The 15,387-nt window shown below is 36.3% G+C and overlaps 1 protein-coding gene across 1 annotated transcript; it reads left to right on the forward strand.

Moving 5' to 3' along the window:
* Positions 1-13,178: 13,178 nt before the first annotated feature.
* On the forward strand, positions 13,179-13,969 carry LOC107771543 (21 kDa protein-like). The gene has a single exon (XM_016590930.2). It carries the CDS (start codon positions 13,228-13,230, stop codon positions 13,810-13,812), a length of 585 nt encoding a protein of 194 aa, XP_016446416.1. The 5' UTR covers positions 13,179-13,227; the 3' UTR covers positions 13,813-13,969.
* The last annotated feature ends 1,418 nt before the right edge of the window (positions 13,970-15,387 follow it).

A 15,387-nucleotide genomic window follows, 5' to 3' on the forward strand; every position in this document is an offset into this window, starting at 1 on the left:
TATCACTTATCAATTCTCAGTAATCAACTTAGTTTCAGTTTCAACATTTATAATTCTTTCTTTTAGTTGCTTTACATACAAGTGCAATTCAAATGTACTGACATCCCTTTTGCTAGGGGCCTGCATCTCACAATGCAGGTAATGATTTACAGGTTGATAATTCCGAGCGCTAGGATTTTTGTACCAACTATTTGGTGATCCCCAGTTCTTTCGGGGCATTATCATTACTTTATAGTCTTTCAGCATTTACAGATAGTTAGTGTTTTCAGTACTTCATTAGAGGCTTCATAGAATAGAGTAACAGTTAGACAGAGTCTCAGGCTTTTCATGTTATGCTATGTTGGCTGCAAATATGTTTCAGATTTGTATTAGTATTTCCGCACATTCATTTATATCATCTAGACTTTCAATATATCAACATGTGTTAGTTTATCTTCCGCATTCAGTATGTTATGATATCACATGTTGATTCAGCCAGCCAGTTGGTTCGCTCAGTCACATGTAGTCAGGCACCGAGTGCCGTGTTACATCAGGCCCAGGTTCGGGGCGTGACATAATACTTCTTCAAATGCACAGCATTCCAACTCGAGGGCAGAACCTTGCCATCTATGGTTTCCAATTCATACGCACCTTTGCCAGTGATGCCTCGAACCTTGTAAGGTCCTTCGTAATTTGGACTCAACTTTCCTGCATTTGCTGCTCTTGTTGATTGAAAAACTTTCTTGAGTACGTAGTCCCCAATTTTGAAGTATCTAAGGTGAGCTTTTCGATTGTAATATCGCTCAATAATCTGCTTCTGTGTAGCCATCTTTATCAAGGTTGTTTCTCACCGTTCTTCAAGTAAGTCAAGATTTATTCGCATCTCCTCCTCATTCAATTCTTCGGTTGCTTAGATGTATCTCGTACTTGGCTCTCCTATCTCTACTGGAATTAAGGCTTCAGTACCGTGCACAAGTGAAAATGGTGTTTCTCCCATACTTGTTTTTACTATCGTTCTGTAAGCCCACGGGACTCTGAGTAACACTTCTGCCCATTTACATTTTGACTCCTCTAGTCTTTTCTTCAAGTTATTAATAATAACTTTATTTGTCGATTCAACTTGTTTATTGGCCACAGGATGATAAGGTATTGAAGTAATCCTTTTAATTTGCCAACTTTGAAAGAATTCTGTGATTTACACACCTATGAAATGTGATCCATTATCGCACACGATTTCTTTTGGAACTCTAAACCGACATATGTTGTTTCACCAAATGAAGTCTCTAACCTCTTTCTCTCGTACCTATTTGAAGGCACCTGCTTCTACCCACTTAGTAAAATAATCAGTATATACTAATAAAAATCGTACCTTTCCTTTGGCTTGTGATAGTGGACCCATGATATCCATCCCCCACTTCATAAAAGGCCATGGTGCAATAACCGGATGTAAACTATGCTGGTCGATGCATGTTATTGCCATATCTTTGTCACTTGTCACATTTGGCAACAAAGTTTTCTTCCTCTTTTTCCATTTTTGGCCAGTAATACCCTGCTCTAACTAAAGTTTTTACCAAGGATCTTCCTCCGGGCGTAATTTCCACAATGTCCTTCATGTACTTTTTTCATCACATACTCTATTTGAGAAAGTCCGAGACACCTTGCTAGAGGACCACCGAATATTTTTTTATATAGATTGCCTCAATCCAAGCAATAACAAGCAACCTTTCATCGAAGTGCCGGAGCCATTTTCTTATCTTCAGGTAGTATTCTGTACTGCAAAAAATTGATGATCTCGTTTCTCCTCCCAAGTTAAATTATTGAAATTTACCTCGATTTTGTCATGGTCGAGTGACGAATGAAACAAATGTATAACAGAAGCATTTTCTTCATTTGTCACTTCTGCAGCGGATGCAAGATTAGCTAACACATCTACTTCGACATTCTCGTCTCTCGGTATCTGCACGATTTCCATATTTGTAATTGTCTAATCAAATCTCGTGCCTTTTCCAAATATTGTTGCATTCTCGCATCTCTAGCTATATAAATCCCCTAGATTTGATTAACTATGAGTTGCGAGTCACTTTTTATTATGACCTGCTCTATTCCGAGCTCTCGTGCCAATTCTAAACCTGCAATTACAGCTTCCTATTCTACTTCATTATTAGTAATAGGATTGCATTTTATGGCTTGCCGTATAGTCTCTCCTACAGGTGGGATTAGGACAATGCCATAACCCACTCCTTTTACATTTGAAGAGCCATCGGTAAACAGGGTCCAAGTACCTGCATTAGACCCGTTAAATACTTGCAGTTCTTTTTCTGCTTCTATCACCATGCCTGCGCTAAAGTATGCCACGAAATCTACTAAAATTTGTGATTTTATTGCAATTCTAGGTTGATATGTGATGTCATATTCTCTTAGTTCTATAGCCCATTTAGCTAACCTACCTGATAACTCTTGCTTATGCAATATATTACGTAAAGGGTAAGCAGTTACTACGAAGATAGGATGACATTAAAAATAAGGCCTTAATTTTCTAGATGCCATAATTAATGCTAAAGCAAGTTTTTCTAAATGAGGATATCGAGTTTCAACATCCAATAAAGTCTTACTAATACGGCACTTAATTGTTTACCTCTGTCCTCTCGAACTAATACGACACCTACTACCACTTCTGAAATAGCGAGGTAGATGAGTAGCTTTTCCCCATCCTTTGGTCTAGCCAGTAATGGTAGGTTTGACAAGTATGCTTTTAAATTTTTGAGCACTTGTTGACATTCTTCAGTCCATTAAAATTGACTTTTCTTTTTCAAAACTGAAAAGAACTTAAAGCTTTTCTCCAAAGATTTAGAAATAAATCTTCCCAACGCTGCGATCCTACCTGTTAACCTCTGCACTTCTTTTTGGCTCATAAGTATATCTGGTATTTACTCAATAAATTTAATCTGCGTGGGATTTACTTTATTTCCATGGTTGGAAACAAGGAAACCTAAGAACTTACCCGATGACATGCATATCATAGATATAAACCTCCGTGGTGTTTCCCAGATGTTCTTGAAACATCTTAGTTACTAACCTTTGGTATGTGGCTCATGCATTCTTTAGGTCAAAAGGCATAACTTTATAACAGTAAGTCCCATTGTCTATAATAAAGGAAGTTTTTTCCTCATCTAAAGTATCCATTTTTATTTGATTATACCCTAAATAGGCATCTAAAAAACTTAATAGTTCATGTCCTGCAGTAGCATCAATTAGTTGATCTATGTGTGGTAATAGAAAAGAATCATTAGGGCAGGCTTTATTCAAATTAGTATAGTCTATAAAAACTCGCCACTTACCATTCTTTTTGGGCAACACTACAGTATTAGTGAGTCAATTAGGATATTTTACCTCGCGAATAGACCCTATTTTTAAGAGCTTTTGTAACCTATCCTGAATCACCTAGTTCTTGAAGGACACTTGCTTCCTTTTCTTTTGTTTTACAGGTGGATATGTTGGATCTTCATTCAGCTTATGGGTCATTACCTCCGGCGGTATACCTGTCATATCTGAATGCGACCAAGCAAAGCAATCTGTGTTAGCTTTTAAAAATTCAATTAACTTACTTTTCATCTCCAGGCTGAGGTTGGTTCCAATGTAGACTTTCATGTCCGACCAATGTACAAACAATACCACAACTTCCAGATCCTCTATTGTTGTTTTGATGTTTTCATTTTCTTTTGGTTCTTGAATAGTATCAGTCCTTGAGTCTACATCTGTTTGTCTATCTACAGTTGAGGTTTGTGTTGCTAAATCCTCAACTGAATTCTGTAATTGCTATTTTTTATCTGCAATGTCGTTTTTCGCACTTGAATCTGCCATTGAGTTAATTCTTCAGGAAGCTTGTTGATCACCACGGATTTGTCTTATTCCCCATTGTGAAGAGAACTTGATAACTTGATGTAAGGTAGACGGAACAACACCCATCTCGTGAATCCACGGTCTGCCGAGAATCATATTGTACGTTATGTCCATATCTATCACTTGAAATTTGGTATCTTTGACTACTCCTTCTACGAATGTGGTGAGTATTATCTCCTCTTTTGTTACAACTCTCGAGTTGTCAAAACCAGACAAGGTCCGTGCTTTGGGTACCAATTTATCATCGGCTTGCATCTCGTTTACCACTTTTAAAAAATGATATTTACAAAACTACCTGGATCAATCAAAACTCGTTTTACATTAGTATCATGCACAAATAATGATATTACCAATGCATCATTATGTGGGATCAACATGCCATCTGCGTCTGCATCATCAAATATTATACTATCTTCTCTCAAAACTTGATGAACTCACTTCCCGTGGGTGACTGTGATTTTTGACACCTTCTTTGCTATCGCATATGTTACGCCATTGACCTCCTCCCCTCCACTTATGACATTAACTATTCTCTTTGGTGATGGAGGTTTCAGTGGTTACTGCCTATTCTTCATATATGCTTGTTTACCCTTCTCACTAAACAATTTGGTTAAGTAACCTTGTTTTAATAAGTGCTCTACTTCACCTTGTAGTAGTCTACAATGTACTGTTTTGTGGCCGTGATCGTTGTGAAACTTGCACCAAAAATCGAGGTTTCTCCTGTTTGGATTCGATCTCATTTCTTTTGGCCACCGCACTTTATCTCCCATGTTTCTTAAAATAGTACCAACTTGGACGTGTCAACATTAAAACTGTAACCTCTAGTTTTTGCCTTTGAACTTTTGTCGTTGTCTCGCATATCTCGCGTATCTCGCTCCTTTTCGAACCGAGACGACGAACCCGAATCTCTGTCCTTTGATCTGGAATCATACCTTGGGTTTTCTTGTTTTGAACGTGAATCCCTTCCTACCGGTCCCATATAAGGTTCGTACCTATTTTTACCGGACCTTTTTTCAGTTTCTAATCGCCTTGAACTTACCCATTCATCTCTACGGGACTGAGTGATAGTGTCTTCTTCTATCCGCAGCTTCGTGTTGTACCTGTTGTAAATAACATTCCAAGTTGTTGCGGGAAATTCTCATAAGCTCTCTTTGAGTCTCCTCGTGGCTTCCGATCTTTTTTCATTTCAATTACTGGCAAATTCCATAGCTTCCCAATTGTCAGGTACACGTGGCAGCATCATCCTTTCATGCTGGAACCTGTCTACGAATTCCCTGAGCAGCTCCGTATCTCCTTATTTTATTTTGAAAATGTCTTCCATCCCTTTTTCAACTTTTTGAGCTCTCGAGTGTGCTTTTATTAATGAATCTGCAAGCTCAGCAAAAGAATCAATGGAATTTTTAGGTAAAAGACAATACCATGCCAGTGCTCCTTTCGTGAGTGTTTCACCGAATTTTTTGACCAATACTGATTCAATCTCTTGCTTGGTCAAGTCATTGCCCTTCACACTAGTAGTATATTTATGTGATCTCGTGGATCAGTTGTCCCATCGTACTTTGGGATATCGGGCATCTTGAAATTTTTTGGAATAAGCAAAGGAGCGGCACTTGGCTTTTAAGGTTATTGAGAATATTTTTTCATATCTACTCTTTTGATTACAGGTGGCACACCAGGTATCTGCTCTATATCATCGTTCTGTTCCTTGAGTTGTTTCTGCAAAGTTAGTACTAACTTTATAAATCATAATTAACTGGGATACCTGACCCTCTATCGCGAGATTCGCTGGGAGTTCCTCCGCTGCCTGAATTAGAGATCCCCGAGTGCAGATTTTCTATGGTTGCAGTGTTGTTTGGAGGTGGAGTTGGTTTTACAGTTGGCAACCTATTGACAAAAGCTTGAAGAGCATTGTTGACCTATTCGGCGATTAATTTCTTCAATGTTGCATCAATAGCTTGATCGTTCTCATGTTGGTCATTCATATTCGATTCAGATCTGTCAGGTGTCCCTTCTCAAGATTGTTGAGGAGATTTTCGTGGTGAGGGGATTGGAGTTCCATCTCCTTATTGATTTTGCTGATTCAACTGATGTTGCTGATTTTGTTGGTTTTGTAGGTTTTGTTGGTTATTGTCATTGATGTTCGACATGATTTTTTGGCAGAAGAATTGATTTTGAAAGTGAAAATATTATCAGATTTCCGGTAACGGAACTAATTTTTTAAACTAGAAAATAGAAATTTCGGTCAAAGCTTATTTTTAGAAGTACTCAGTTACTGATAATCATGAAAAAGAATATTTTTTCAATGAGAAAGGAAAATTAGAGTTTGAAATAGCAAAGCAATCAATGTAAAGCAAAAGTAAATAAGTGTATTCCAGTAATAATCAGAATGTATCCATACAAATGACATTTCTCTTCCTTTTATAGCCATTTCTATGTACAACATCTTTTTTCCCTCATAATCGAGTCATTATGAGCATTTAATGACATTAATGAAATGTTATAATTGGCAATCGTAACTGTTTCGTGAAGATTATGTAACGTTTCTAATCATTCATGCTCATTAATTGAACATCTACGAATCTGTACTTTTTGCTATCTTGATTCACTTCACCGGTTGTCTCTTCAAATTACTAAGAGACTCAAGTAACCGTTTCTTTTTATCCCTTAGACGTTTTGCTCGTACCTATTAAGACTCACATCTCTTTAAGTACCCTTCCTATGACGACCCGTCCGGTCGTCTTAAGAATTAACGCCCTGATCCCCTATTAACTTCTTTCCCCAAGTTGAATTCTACTAATTTGATTCGCTGGGATGTTTGATTATGAGTTTCGGAGAGTTTTGGGACACTCGTCCCTGAATGAGAGCTTAAGTGTTGGAAAATTGATCATAGTCGGAACAGTGTGAAGACAGCCTCGGAATGCAAATCCGATGGTTTGGTTAGCTCCGTTGGGTGATTTTAGGTTTGGGAGCGTGATCAGAATATATTTTGGAGGTCCGTAGCTAATTTCGGCTTGAAATGCCGAAGTTTGAATTTTTGAAGTTTCCGGTTCGATAGTGAGATTTTGATCCGAGGGTCGGAATGGAATTCCAGAAGTTGCAGTAGTTCCGTAATGTCATTTGGGATATGTTTGCAAAATTTCAGGTCATTCGGATGTGTTTTGGTTAGGTTTTTGATCGAAAGCGTATTTGGAGGAAATTGGATTTCTTAGGCTTAAATCCTTGATTAATTCGAGTTTTTGGTGTTGTTTTAGGTGTTTTAAGGATTGGTACAAGTTTGAATAAGGTATTAGGTGATGTTGGTGCTTTTGGTGGAGGCCCCAGGGGACTCGGGATGATTTCGGATGGTTGACAGGAAGGTTGAGGAAGTGTTGCAGCAGCTGTAGCATTGCTGCTTCTAGTATTTTCGCATCTACGGCTTGGGGACCGCAGATGCGGCACTGCAGATGCGGCTAAGGAGACCGTAGAAGCGGATTTTGGTTTGTTCAGCAGGTTCCGCAGATGCGGTGGATTTTTCGCAGAAGCGGAACCGCATCAGCGAGTGGAAGACCGCAGGTGCGGAAAATTGGCCATTTAATGAAAGTCGCAGATGCGAAACTTATTCCGCAGAATCGGGACTGCAAATGCGAAAATCGCTGGGCAGAACATATAAATAGTTGCCTTTGCGAAATTTGGCTATTCTTCCACCATTTTCATCCGGGTTTGGAGCTTTTGAGAGGAGTTTTTGAGGAAAACAAAGGAAAATCGATTGGAGGTAATGTCCTTGACGTCATAACTCATTTTTATGTGATTAAAGACCTAATTAATGGTGAGAAATTTGGGAAAAAGGGGTAATTAGGGCTTGAGTTTTAAGAGACCTTTGATTGAGGATTTGAGGGGTCATTTGGACTCCGATTTCAGTATTTTTGTTATGTATAGACTCGTGAGAGTACGAGGTTTCTGAAAATATAAATTTTACTCGATTCTGAGACGTTGTCCTGAGGGGCGTTTTGGTCATTTTACATATTTCGCGTATTAGCTTAGAATTTAATTGTAGAATCAGTTACTTGAAGTGTTATTTACAATATGCAATTGAATTGAATAGATTTGGGCCATTTGGAGTCGGATACTCGTGGCAAAAGTGTGGTTTCAAGTTGATTTTGAGCCGGTTCGAGGTAAGTGGCTTGTCTAACCTTGTGTGGGGGACCTTCCCTTTCTACCTTTCCCCTTAGGATATGATATTTGGTAATTGAATGCCTTGTACGTGAGGTGACGAGCGCGTACTTGAGCTAATTGTTGAAAATCCGATTTTACTTTAAGTATTTAAACTGAGTTCCTTTCTTACCTATTTTATTCTACTTGCAAACATAGCCTGTGTTAGTTTAGAAAAGCATGCTTAGTCGACTTAGTTGCCTATTTGCTTAAACTGCCTTAATTGTATTTCGTGAAGCATGTTAGGCTAGAATTAACTATTCACTTATTACGAATTTAGTATTTACTTTAGTATTCTTTAGTATATCCGTGATCCGTCGCACATGTTGGATTTCAGTTCAGTCCAGTTAGACAAGGATCTATCTTATGTTGAGGAGCCAGTGACGATATTGGACAGGCAGGTCAGAAAGCTGAGGTCAAAGGATCCCTAGTGTATTTATTGAGGATACCAAGAGATCCTCGGGATACCAAGAGATCCATGGCATATATATTAAGGATACCAAGAGATCCTTGGGAAACAAAGAGATCCCTAGTGTTCATATTGAGGATACCAAGAGATCCTCGAGATACCAAGAGATCCCCGGTTGTTATCCTTGCTGTGAGCGGTTACTTCCTTGTGGTTTACCTTCATCTCTATTTTTCGTTATTGTGCTCTTACTATCCTGTATAAATTATTACTGTAGATTCTCAATTGTACTGCTTATCTTATCCTATCATCTTTATATTTATTTAATCTCAGTAGGGCCCTGACCTTCCTCGTCACTACCCAACCGAGGTTATGCTTGGCACTCACTAAGTACCGCTGTGGTGTACTCATGCCCCTTCTGCACATGTTTTTCATGTGCAGATCCAGGTACTGCTACTCAGGCCTATCATCCTTGAGGAGGCGACTGCTCTAGAGACTTCGAGGTAAATCTGCCGCGTCCGCAGACCGAGAAGTCTCTATCTTTATTCTATCTTGTAGTGTTAGCCTTTTCTATCTTACTGTTGATGCAGACATTTTGGGGATTAGAGCACTTTACTGTATTCCTTCTAGCTTGTGTTCCCGTGAGTTTCCAGGTTTTTGGGATAGTGATGTAGAAGTTGAGATGTTGTGTTGTATATGCCGAGCGGCATCCTATATACTGCTTTCACTTGGTTATTCTTAGCTTTTAAATTTACCTTTCCGCAAGTTTATATTTACTTTTCCGCATTGTTAGACTTACTTAGTCGTAGAGACTAGGTGCCGTCACGACAGTTCACGGATGGCGAACTGGAGTCGTGACACTTCCCCAGCTGTTACTTTTTTAATGATCCACGTGTCTTGCCATGTCAGCCACATAATTAATTTCACGTGTAATATTTATTTTTCCCAATACATTAAATAGTAGGTAAATTGGTAGCTAAACATTTTCACAAATTAAACCTAAAATTAAAGAAATAACCAATGATGATAATCATATTAATTAATAAAGTAATAATCATGTCAACCAAAATTCTAGAAATGAAGTACTTAGCAACTCATAACGTTTAGCTAAAGTTCACTGACAAACAAGAAAGAATTATTAGAAGAAACAAGTGAACTCATTGCCGAATCCATTCTCTTCTGCTCCTTGCACGCTTTTTGCCCTGAAAGATGTGTAATCCTCTTCCCAAGACGTTTTGTGGAATATTTATATGACATGGATGATTAAAAATCCATCCAATCCAATCTAAATTTGGCTGGAATAAATGGGAGCGCATCTGTCGCCGCGCGACCCATGGACGAGCTCCCATGTACCTTTTTTTTTCTTCTTCTTCTTGTTCTCGCGCAATGGGCTTCAATTTACTGTTTTGGATGAAGGCTGAGTCCTCTGGCTCGTTCATCTCTCACGTGACGCACGGTCTTTAGACGAGCTGCCTTCAACTCTTTTTCTTGTGTTTTTACTTTTTATTTTGCACCAATTCATCTACTTTTGATCCATTTTCGTCCAAACACTTACCTGCACATAAGAAACACGTAATAAATATAAGTCACACAAATAACCATACAATTTTCATCAAATAACACAATACATAAGATTCAAATATACTAAAAAAATATTCATTTTTGTCAACTATCTCTACTGTAATTCTATTCTGGTGGACCGGTGGGTCCAACTCAAGTGGCTAATTATAAGCGACTATGCTTCCATTTTATCTCTATTTTTTAAAGATTTAAACAAGTAATATGACTATTTTCATACTAAAATTACCAAGTCCAAGCGCAAGATTTTGTTGCGTTATAAATGAAATACGTCGTAAGGGCATCTCCAAGGGTGCACTATTTTTTACACCAAATTTAAATTTGATGTTTTTTTGCTCCAATGGAACACCAAATCTTGCACCATTATAGTGGATGAATAGTATTGCACCAAATTTTGTGCAACACTATTCATCAACACCAAATTTGATTTATTATTATTTTATTCATCTTTTTATTTTTTTAAAATTTTAATTTATCATATATTGTGTATATAATCAATTTTTATATTAAGATCTTTATAATTTTAATTTTATATCCTATTTTTTTTATATATTAATTTTTGTATATATTATATTTATATAAAGTTATAAGTTAATTTTATTATTATTATAATTGTATAAAAAGAAATATAACCATTATTTAAAAATAAAAAATGCAAATATAAGATATCTAATGTTGCAAAAATTGAAAAGTGAAAAGTAAAATTTAAAAAATAAAATTAACAATACATAAAATAAAAATACATTATAATTAAAGTACATCAAAGGAGGATACATTAAAATTAAAATTACATTAAAAAACATAAAACATAAGTTTAGTAATCCCCTATGTCATTTGTAGGTGCACCAAAATTACCAAAAAACTGAGAGAACGGGGTAGAAGATTGTTGTGCTTGTGGTTGTTAAAATTGTTGACTTTTTTTTATCGATTATTCGTTTTTGTTCTTGTCGCAAAAATTCACGAAGATTTGGATCGTCAATGGAATTCAAGTTCGACAAAAATTCATGACTATTTGTAATAAATGATTATATAAGTGGTGAATGTGAATTATATATGATGAATATGGAAAAAAGAAAAAAGATAGAATTTGTTTGAAGGAAATAAAAAATAAAATTTAAATAGAAGATAATAATATAATATAAAAGAGAGATAAAATATTCTTTTTTGGTGTAAAAAATGGTATAATGATTGGAATAAATTTGGTGTTATACTATTTTGATGTAAAATTTGGTGTTAGGGTATGGAGGAGGAGAATTCTCCACTTCAGATGTGAAATTGTGACCCTAATGCGCTTGCTTTGAATGGAAAAGCATGCCATATGAATAGTTAAATACAGAAGTCTTTCATTCCCAACGCTAACAAAACTCCGTACAGACATCATATTATCTAAATTCCTCAAATACAATAGTAGCATGACATTAACAAACCCTAACAGAATTTTCAAAAAACCCGTCTTTAAAGAAAGAATATATCCCACCGACCACACGGATTAGTTATAATTAGCATTAGTGCTAGAGAATATAATGTACTTTTAATCTGGTATAGCATATTAGAATAGGATATTGAGAGTAGCTTGACACGAAGTTTAGAAGTTAATGAATACTTTTGATATTTAATTCATTAAAATTATTCTTTTAAACAAGTGTTGTGTCAGAGTTCATACATATTATTTTATTATCTCTCCGGCTCTCCCTTTATAAAAAATGAACGATATATAGGTGAGTCCCAACAAAACGTATTTTTATGGGTGTTCGAATAAAATCTCATATTGATAGTTGAAAAGATTGAGAAACTCTTTATACACTGTGAAATTTTTTAGAAAAAATCATTCAGATTTGACCCTTAACGGATAATAACACTATGTAAGCCCAATAGCCATCCTCTAGAATAATAGCTGAAAAATATTTTTTTTATATATCAAAGTGTAATATATATATATATATATATATATATATATATATATATATATATATATATATATATATATATATATATATATATATATATATATATATTACACTTTGATATATAAAAAAATATTTTTCATAATGTTATACATAGTTGATATATATGTTATACATAGTTAATATATATTTTTTGTATATTTGACTAGCGACTGTAATTAGTTTTGACCGATCGACCAAATATGTCAAAAGCGCAAAGTATATTTTTCACTGATTGAGCACAACAATATCATTAAGGTAAAGTCGGGATGCTAAGTTAGCATCTAAAAAGTGAAATGTGTCATTTTTTTAATCAAATTAAAAAAGATATATCATAATGACACATTGAGAATTAGAGAGTAATTGATAACAGGATAGACATGCACCAATACTACGTGTGTGTGTGTCGGTGTTAGTACCAATAATGTCAAAGATTTTGTGTAATAATTTATCTGAACTAACATTCTTATTGTTGTTGTTGTAGTATTAATACTTGTATTCTACTCCGTTCAAACCTAATCCAAATTTATGACTGTGTGATACATAATCACATACACCCCTAAGGGTTGTTTGTTTTAACTGTGGGATAAACAATGCTATTTTATGGGCTGAAATATGCTATATGGAATAATTAATACTCCTTTCGTTTCAATTTATGTGAACATGTTTGACTGGACACGAAGTTTAAGAAAAAATAAAGATATTTGGAATTTGTAGTCATAAACAAGTCAAAAAGGGGCACAGAATATTTGTGTGGTTATAAAAGCTTCTCATTAAGAGTAGAATTGTAAGTTTAAGATAAATTGTTACCAAATTTTAAAAAAATCATTCTTTTTGGAACAGACCAAAAAAGAAATAGGTTCACATAAACTGGAACAGAGTGATTAATAAATATTCATAACCAAACATCATATAAAATAACTCTCTTTCATTATAATATTCTTATCCCGGTAATCAACCGTCCCCCTTAATTAATGCTTGATTAGTGCATTTCTCAAAATATGTCTTTCTTTAGACTAATCACTCATGCAAACACGCTACACCGACGTCTACACGGCGAATCTTTTCTTTATCATCAATCACCAGTCTTTGGTCTTTGATAAAATAAAACAAATCACCAGTCTTTGGTTGGGCCCCATTTCATAATCCAATCCCAGATCTGTCTGTATAAATTCAAAGGCCATTTCCTCCAATTTAGTCATATCCCCCAACATCCATTTCTTGAGAAAAAAACAAATGGCAGCACTGAAGCTTATACTGCTAGCAGCTGTGCTCTCTCTTTTTTGCTTCTCCGGCACGGCGAATTCCGCCCCAGTCGCCACCAGTTTCATCAAGAGCTCGTGTAAATTCACCACTTACCCTGTAGTATGCGTCACTTCCTTAGCGGGGTACGCACCAGCCATAAAACGTAGCCCACAACAACTAGCACAAACTGCGTTGTCCGTGAGCCTTACCAGGGCACAATCCACACAAGCATTTGTCAACAAGCTGCGTAAATTCAAGGGGTTGAAGCCAAGAGAATATGCAGCTCTTAAAGATTGTGTGGAACAAATGAGTGATACAATTGACAGGATAAGCAAATCTGTTAAGGAGCTAAAGAATATGGGGAGCGCCCGTGGGAAGGATTTTCAGTGGCATATGAGTAACATAGAGACGTGGATCAGTGCTGCTCTTACAGATGAAAATACTTGCGGGGATGGGTTCTCTGGAAAGGCTTTGAATGGTAGGATCAAAGCTTCTATTAGAGCTCGGGTTACTCATGTAACTCAGGTCACTAGCAATGCACTTGCATTAATCAACCAATTTGCTGCAAAGCATTAAGCTAGTTCGTGCTTTCACATTTTGAGCTTATGTTGTTTTGCAATTTTTCCCTCTTATTTTTAGTTTTTCTGCCTTAAAGTTTTGGTTTGGGGAACTGTAAATGTGAATGAAACTAAAGTTGACAATATGGAACGTGTGGGTACTGGTTTTTTGTCTCCTTGACAACTTTCTTTTCGTCTTCTTATTTGTCACTACAAGTTTTTCATTTACTTAATTATGTGACAATTGTATGAAGGAATTTGTGTCTTTAACAAATTTAATTTTTTAAATATAAAAATAAGTTATTAAGAGTAAAATTTATTTTTTAAACAAATCATAATATTTTGATAATTATAAAAGTATGTTACTAAAGTAAAATGATAATTTTAAAATTAAATTATTTTCTAAAAAAATAGTGAACGCGTAAAATGAAACGGTAATATGTTGAGCCTGTATATGGCAAAAATCGACTGTTCGATTTTACGGTCACCAAGGCGCCTCGAAGGAACTGCCTCCCCTGAAGGATCGAAGCTTAGCTCGGGGCCCTGGCCTAGAGGGTTCTCAGTAATCTACTTCGAGGTAGTGTAAGCAACGGTCGGCCTCGAGGCAAGGTAAATCAGTGATGGCAGTGGATCGGTGTGAGGTTCCCAAGGCATGTGACTAGAGCTGACAAAGTCTATTAGGCTAGTCCAAACTCGTACCATGGCATTAAATGGTTGTACCAGCCTCATGTCTTTGTAATAAATGCATTTATACTATGTTGGGATTCCCCCTCATATATAAAGGGGATCCTTGTCATTTTGTAGGCTCTCTGATATCCAATATTAAATATACAAGAACATTCTCTCTACTCTCTAACATATTCTTTTGATCTCATTATTTCCATTTATTGCTTATATTCATTGTGTTCAATTTATTGTTCTTCATTTATTGCTTATTATTGATCATAAAGAGCCACCACCGTAGCTCTCATAATTGTTAACCCTCCCTCGATTGCTATAAGTCGACCACCAGACTCGACCTCGAGGCCCCATTTACGCCAGCTCGAGGCCCAGATCTCCAGCCGTTCTGTTTGACTATCACATCGTTTCCAAGCTATAATCTTGCTTTCTAATCTTTTACTTAACATTCATTGCCTAACAACTGGCATAAAGATAGATCACGTATTTTTAGAACCACAAAATCAAATTTAATTGTAATTACCATTTTCACAGTAAACAGTTTGGCGCCCACCGTAGGGCTAAAAATAATAGTGATTATTTTCTTGCTGGTTTAACTACATAACGCAAGTTACCTTTCACACTTTTTCTTGTCCAAGATCTTTGATTTCAGGTCAAAATGTCTAACTCAGTAAACGCACATGAAAATAACAATCTTGAGGACCATGGAAAGAATGGTGTGGATGTTCCAGGTGTTGGTGTACCACCACAAAAACTTGAGAATGCATCAAAACCAATTCCCGTGGATGCGGTCTCGCGCAATGCCCAACACGTCGACATAAGCTCCTATACTAACAGGAGCATACATCAAGGAGATCAACAAGAAGTCCAAAAAACCCCAGCTCGAGAGGAACATGAGACCAGCCTTCACGTTATT

This window comes from Nicotiana tabacum, chromosome 11 (assembly GCF_000715075.1).
Source record: "Nicotiana tabacum cultivar K326 chromosome 11, ASM71507v2, whole genome shotgun sequence".
Classification (NCBI taxonomy): Eukaryota; Viridiplantae; Streptophyta; class Magnoliopsida; order Solanales; family Solanaceae; genus Nicotiana; species Nicotiana tabacum.

Coding starts and splice junctions, on each gene's coding strand:
- LOC107771543 (XM_016590930.2), top strand. CDS start 13,228: ATGGCAGCACTGAAGCTTATACTGCTAGCAGCTGTGCTCTCTCTTTTT.